General features: G+C 38.6%; 1 protein-coding gene across 1 annotated transcript; it reads right to left on the bottom strand.

Moving 5' to 3' along the window:
* Positions 1 to 5,772: 5,772 nt before the first annotated feature.
* On the bottom strand, positions 5,773 to 7,142 carry LOC110623934 (protein TRANSPARENT TESTA GLABRA 1). Its single transcript, XM_021768957.2, has one exon. The coding sequence runs from the start codon at positions 7,006 to 7,008 to the stop codon at positions 5,980 to 5,982; it is 1,029 nt and encodes a 342-aa protein (XP_021624649.1). The 5' UTR covers positions 7,009 to 7,142; the 3' UTR covers positions 5,773 to 5,979.
* Positions 7,143 to 7,439: the final 297 nt, after the last annotated feature.

Raw genomic sequence — 7,439 nt, 5'->3', positions numbered from 1 at the left:
CCGTACCGGCGACTAGAAAATGCTTTGAAGGAGATGAAGATGCTTTGAAGGAGATGAAGGTGCCGCAGCGGCGCAGCCGGTGCCCTACCAAAGCGAAGCTCCTGGCTCCGCCACCGAATAAAGGCCTTTGATTATTCACATATTTTGGATCTTATTTCGGTTAAGTTACCTCTTAGGACTTATATTTTCGTTTTATATAATTAGCTTTTATTAAAACTGAAATTCAAAACCTTATAATTATGAATAAACTTAGATATTGCTAAACTAAAGCTTCTTGATAGAGTGAGCATAAGTCTTTAGGATGCAAATGATCCGGTTACTTGGCACAAATATAAAGTAAAATTTGATATTTTGACTTTTAAGAAGAATCGAACCTCTCATATCTGGAGGAGAATTAGTAAGAAAGACTTTTTTCTGGATTGATACTTAGTTAATAAACAAGCTTCTTATTGAGTTCTTCCTGAGTCCTGTGTTTGTAAGTGTTCTTGTCCCAAATCATTAAGTGACTTTTGGTCCAAAGGTAAGGAATGGGATTGGAATTGATCTGTAACAGTTCTTTAGAGAAGTTCACGCTACAGCTGAAATACGACTGCTAAAGAATATTTGATCTTTTATCTATAAATAAGAATTGTGAGAATGATTAGGTATGGTGGTATTTTCTTTTCTTATTCAGATATTAGTTGGGCTTCTTTTAATTGGGAGTCTCTCCTGAGGAGTTTGACAGTATTAAAGAACTCATAATTGTTGTCATAGTTCTTCTCTTTTTTTTTTGTCATAGAGCTCTTAACTCTATCATTTTGGTCTGACCTACCAGATCTGAGTTGGTTTGCATGACAGAAAATCGAATGGCGGGAAGAGTAGATCAAATAGAGAGGAGTCTGATAGAGATGGAGGCCTTGATGGCTTCGTTAAAAACCAATAATGAGCAACAGATGGCCAGTTTCAAATCGGAACAGGAGCAGCGATTTACAAGATTGAAATCTCTTATTATTTCTTTAGCTCGAGGAAAAGCCATTATTGAGGAAGGAACAACCTCTCAAACTTCTCCAACCAATAGAACAAGTTTAATGGGCCGACAAATTCCACCATATATTATTACAAAAGATTCAATGCTTACTGCAAAAAAGGTGGAACTCCCAAATTTTGACGGAATAGACCCAGTAGGCTCGATTGCTAAGGCTGACCAGTATTTCATCTTGCATTCGACTCTAGAAAATCTCAAGGTTCATCTACCCTTTGTTTGTATGGAAAGCGTCACATTACATTGGGTACGTTGGTTGCGTCAGCGTAACCCTGCCTTATCATGGACACAGCTGGTCTAGGAGTTGTTGCTCCATTATAGCGGTGATAAGAGAGCCAACCCCTTCGAAAGATTAGCTACCGTTTGCCAAGAGAAATTTGTTGATAAATATGTCGATACCTTTGTAGCTTTGACCTCTCAAATTTCGAGGTTATCGGATGAACAATACATCTGATTTTTCCTCACTGGATTGAAGGAGGAGATTCGGGTATATATTCAATCCCATGATACTTTGGATATTTCTTGTATAATGACATTGCTTTGAGATATCGAGCTGGAACTTCAATTTTTGCAAACTCTTTTTACCTTTCTCAACTCAGTCACATATGGCAATATAAGATGGGCCTCTAGTTTTTATTCTGGACCAAAACTAATACGTAACCCAATTCCTAAACCCACCCCCTTAAACTCTCTTTTCGGCGCCTAAAACCAAGCTCACAAAATGGCCTCAAATACTATCTACATCTACCGAAAAATCTCCTACCTCCCTTCCCAAGTCACCATCCCTCTTAACCTCTTCCTCCACACCTCGATAGAACCCTAGATCAAGAGGCACTCACAACTATTCTCATCAAGAATTTTTAGATTTGCGAGCCAATGGACTCTACTATAAGTGCAAACAGTCCTTTTATCTCATGCATGAGTGCCCTAATGAGCCAGCCCTTATTGGTTTAGAGGTTGGGGTTCCTTCTGTTGATGAAATGTCACAGTTAGTGTCGACTACAGATGAAACCCACTTTTCCTCCGTGGAACTTCCTTTTTATTCTGTGGGAGGCATCTCTTCGCCACGAACCATGAAATTGATAGGCCGAATTGCAGGGCGTGAAATCACAGTAATGATTGATAGTGGTGCCAACTGCAATTTCATTGTTGGTGACTTGGTGGATAGGCTAAAATTATCAATTGAGTAAACTTCTATAGTCGGAGTCAGATTGGGAGATGGGCATAAAATTGAATCTTCAAGAGTATGTCGATTAGTTACTGTTGGGTTGGGTCATTTCCAGTTACAATTGATTTTTTCCTATTTCCTTTGGGAGGGGTAGACTTTATTTTGGGAATTGTATGGCTCCAGACATTAGGAGAAGTAAGGGTCAATTGGGCCATAATGCAGATGACCTTGGATCATGGAGGTAAATCCATAACTTTGACTGGAAATCCCTCTTCCACCTGGGCAAGTATTTTGGCTTCTAAATTATATAAGATAAGATGTTGAATATTCGACATTCCTATGGAAAATTTCTGACAATGAGGAGCCATCACTATTTGAGGTTGAAATTACTGATTCTCATCAGAAGGATTTAGGTGAGTTGTTTCGTAAGTATTGAGATTTTTTTTTTTGATGCTACAAATTTGCCTCCTCAGCAGCAAACTGATTATGTTATTCCTTTAACTTCAGGGATATCTACAGTCAATGTCAAGCCATATCGGTATGGCTATTTCCAAAAGGATGAAATATCAAGATTGGTTACTGAAATGTTGGCTATGGGAATAATTCATCCAAGTTCTAGCTCATTTTCAAGTCCAGTCTTACTTGTTAGGATGAAGGATGGGAGTTGGCATTCTTGCGCCGACTATTGTGCACTTGACAGAGCCACAATTCCTTATAGATATCTCATTCCAGTAATCACAAAGTTGCTAGATGAATTAAACGGGGCAAGATATTTTTAAAAAATTGACTTGAAGTCCGGTTACCATCAAATCAGAGTTTCCAAAGCAGACATTCCCAAGACAGCCTTCTGGATATATTCAGGGCATTATGAATTTGTGGTTATGTCATTTGGCTTAAGTAATACCCCGATAACATTTCAAGCATCGATAAATAAATTATTGGAAGGTTGTCCTATAGAGGTCGGATTGTCATTCCTGCTTCCTCCACATGCATACCAAAGCTGCTACGGAAGTTCCACAACTCTCTAATTGGAAACATTCAGAGACTTTTCGCACCTATAAGAGACTGTCTGCCACTCTTTATTGGCCTGGCATGATGAAGATGATCCAAAAGTATGTGACTGAGTGTTTAACATGTCAAAAACACAAATATGAAGCATCTTCTCCAGCCAGGTTACTCCAGCCTCAACTAATTCCAAAGCAAGTTTGGGAGGACATTGCTATGGATTTTATCACGGACTTGCTAAAATCTCAAAGAATGGATGCTATTTTAGTGGTAATCAATCGATTGACAAAATATGGGCATTTCATCCCACTAAGGCATCCTTATTCAGCCCAAACAGTGGCTGTTGTCTTTGCAAAAGAAGTGGTTAGGTCACATGGCATGCCTCGCCCTATAGTAAGTGATTGGAATCCCATCTTTCTCAGCAACTTTTGGACAGAGCTATTCAAATTACAGGGGACCCAATTAAGGATGAGCACCGACTATTATCCGGAAATAGATGGACAAACTAAGGTGTTGAATCAGGGATTGGAAACTTATCTTCGCTGTTTTTCATCAGAGCAGCCACGAAAATGGTGCAATTGGCTTCCTTGGGCTAAATATTGGTACAACACTAGTCATCATGCAGCTGTTAACACATCTACATTTGAAGCCTTATATGGACGACCTCCTCTGACTTTACATCAGTTTCTTTTAAGAGAAATAAAAACAGAAGAAGTGGCACAAGAATTGCTTATCAGAGATGAAATACTTCGGCAGCTCAAGTATAACTCACTAGGGCACAACAAAGAATGATACAGGCAGCTAACAAGCATCATAGACAAGTCCATTACAGTGTTGGGGAATCTGTGTTTCTGAAAATTCGCCTACATTGACAGAGTTCTTTATTTAGCAACATTCATCAGAAATTGGCAATCTGTTATTTTGGTCCTTTTCGCATAATTACTAAAGTAGGAGCAATGGTCTATCATCAACAATTACCTCCTGGATCAAGGCTGCATCTAGTTTTCTATGTGTCTCAATTGAAAAAACATTAGGACCCCATGAGCCTCTCACAAAATTACCTTTTGGATTGGAGATTGAAGATGATCCTTTTGAACATGAAGCTATTTTGCAACAAAGAGAGCATACTTCTGATGGCAACATGAACTTGAGGACTTCGTATGTCAGTTTCCAAAATTTAGCCTTGAGGACAAGGCTATTCTTCTAGAGGATAGTATTGTTACAGATCAATTAGAAGGCCCAAGTCCAAAAATAAGTCCATTAAGAGTATATTACAGGAAGAAATTCAAAAGGTAAGGAAGAGTGGCATAAGAAGAGAATATTCTAGTTGGGGACAAGGAATGTATCATACGGTTAGAGAAATTCACACTACGACTGGAATACGACTGCTGAAAAATATTTGGTCTTTTGTCTATAAATAAGAATTGCGAGAATGGTTAGGTATGGTGGTATTATAGTGGTATTTTTTTTTTTCTTATTCAGCTATTAGTTGGGCTTCTTGTAATCGGGAGTCTCTCCTTGAGAGTTTGACAATATTAAAGAACTCAGAATTGCCGTCATAGTCCTTCTCTTTTCTTCATAGAGCTCTTAACTCTATCAAAGACATTTTGCAGAAGCTGGTTGTGGTTCCTCTGTGATAATGATGGGCACCTGATGTAAACATCTGGGCTCATACTCCTAGTAAAATCTCTCGACTGTTGAGAATAGTGAACATTTTAGCAACCCAAATGGTTGCATCCACAGTAGTTTAAGAAAAATAGATCTTTCTGATAATAAATTCAACGGTAGTCTTCTAGATAGCTTGAGACTACTTAACAATCTAGAATTCCTTGATATTTCACAAAACTGCTTTCTGAAGAGTATCAAGCATTCAAAGGATTGCCTCTCAATTCCAATTTGCTTGAATGGCAGTATACCAGCAAGTCCTGGACTGCTTTCCACAATTCAAATTTCAAAGGTCAGCAACAATCTCTTAAATGGGATGCACATACAACATTTTTATTATACAACAATTGACTATAGTGAGTTCCATGTGAGTCCCACTATATAATTGATGGATATAACGAAACCGTTGAACATACACTGGTTTCACCAGAAACCTTGGACAACTTTTTGACCTTTGATGAGTTTCTCTATCGGCAGCAATCATTGGATTATTGAAACGCTAGGATATATAAAATGTTCGCTTGATAGGTTTAGCAGGATTTGGAATCCAGTTGTGGCCATAAAGACAAAATAAAATCAAGGGAAAATCCAGAAGGTGGGGCTGAGAGGCAAGGAAAAAAAATATATGAATTTGCTTTGTGATCAACATTGAATAATTAGGGATTACAAGAACGAGTTTTACAACTATTATATCAAATATTTATATTAAGATTTTTACAGAATTAATTAAAGTTTCTATAATGAGAGCATAAATCTAGATACAATTGTTTAATCTAACAGATTTAACTTCATTCTCATATGAAGTCAAGCTTATAGTAGCCACAGCCTATATTAAATGGGAGCAGAGCACAAACATTTAAGCAGGCATAACACAATTAAAGGAGAGCCTAACTTGGAAGGAGCACTTTCAGAGTTGCAGAACAAGCTTCATCAACTAGCTTAAAAACTACACAACAGCTTTAATTCAAACACCAGAAACAGTAATACAAGTAAAATTTAAAGCGTTAGGCCAAGACGAATGAATCTACATGCAGCCAAAGCAAGGCAATGTCTAATCAGAACAACACTACAGTTTCAATACTACAATTAACACCAAAGCTAATACACTAGTCAGAAGAATTCAGACTTTCAAAAGCTGCATTTTACTTGAAAATGCAATTCCAATCCAATCAGGCTGGGCAGCCGACCATTGGAGCTGGTTGATTTCAGCAGTAGTAGAGTACATAGACATGGGATCAATCCCATTAGGCCCAGCCACAGTAGGCAAGTCCCAAATTAGGGCCTGTGCATCATCTCCAGCAGAGCAAATGTGCCTAGAGCTCTGCGGAGCCCAAGCAATGGCATTAACACAGGCTCTATGCCTTTCCAGTTCTGCTACAGGCATGGCTGGTGATCTAATATCAAGAATCACAACTTTGTTACTATCCATCAAAATAGTAGCCATATACCTCAAATCCTGCTTATTCCATGCCAATCTGAGCAAAGGCGTATCAGGCTGGGGACTCTCGTAGATGATGGTGGAGTGTTCCTTATCCCTCAAGTCGAAAATTCTCACCGACCCATCTGCAGAAACCGAAGCAAAAACCCTTGCTTCGCCCCAGGCAATGTCGTGAACCTCCTTATCATGAGCAATTAGCTGGGTTTCAACAGCACCCTTTTCAATATCCCAAATAGTACACGTTGTATCGATACTGCAAGTCCCAATTCTCTTTGGCTCGATTTCGTTCCAATCAAAAGACGTCAACGGAGCACAAAATTCGCTCGTCTTGCTGTTATTGAGGACGGAAACGGGTTCAACGGAATTTTCACGGACTTCCCAGAGGCGAAGAAAGTCGCCGGAGGAGGCAAGGAGATCGGAGGACTTGCGTAGAGAGGAAGGAGCGGCAGGATGGAACATGAGCTTGGTGGGTGGGTAAGGGTGGTCGAGGGAAATAGTAGGGTGAGTCTTGAAGGAGAGGGTCTCCAGGTCGAAGGAAAGAATGTCGATACGGTTGTTGTAGTCTTCAATGAAGCTGCCGACGGCGATACGATGGTGATTGTGGTGAGGGGAAGGGGAGGAGGAGAAGGCCATGGCGTAAAGAGGGTATGGAGATTCATAGGTGATGGAAGTATCCGATCGGAGGTGAGATTCCTGGGTTGAGTTCTCCATATTTTCTCGATAAAAATGGGAAGATAAAAAGAATTTTCGGGGAGCGTTTTGGTTTTGAAGGGGAACGGAAAGTCAATATCTAGAGGAGGGAAAATTCACTGCTACTTTCCGTTGTTGGTGGCGGTCAAGGGCAACTGCATACTAGTCCTTTGTGAGTTACAATCGAACTATTATTATTATTATTATTAAATCTCTTTAAATTTGTCGATAGATAAAAGTCATATATTTAAAAAAACTTTTAAAATAAAATTTATTTAAATTTCAAAAAAAATAAAATTTATTTAAATATTGTTCTTTAAGATAAATAAATAATAATAATAACAAACATTTTTAATAATTTAATTAAATTTGATAAACTAAATTTTAGCCGTAATTAATAATTGGTAATGAGTCCAAAAATGTCCCCAAATTATCTATCAGAGGGAAAAATA

The sequence above is a fragment of the Manihot esculenta genome, chromosome 10 (assembly GCF_001659605.2).
Source record: "Manihot esculenta cultivar AM560-2 chromosome 10, M.esculenta_v8, whole genome shotgun sequence".
In the NCBI taxonomy this organism is placed as follows: Eukaryota; Viridiplantae; Streptophyta; class Magnoliopsida; order Malpighiales; family Euphorbiaceae; genus Manihot; species Manihot esculenta.
The sequence above is the reverse complement of the archived record's forward strand: the minus strand, read 5'-3'. Positions and strand labels throughout refer to the sequence as shown.

Excerpts from the sequence above, each read along its gene's own strand:
- LOC110623934 (XM_021768957.2), bottom strand. The coding sequence starts at position 7,008 with ATGGAGAACTCAACCCAGGAATCTCACCTCCGATCGGATACTTCCATC.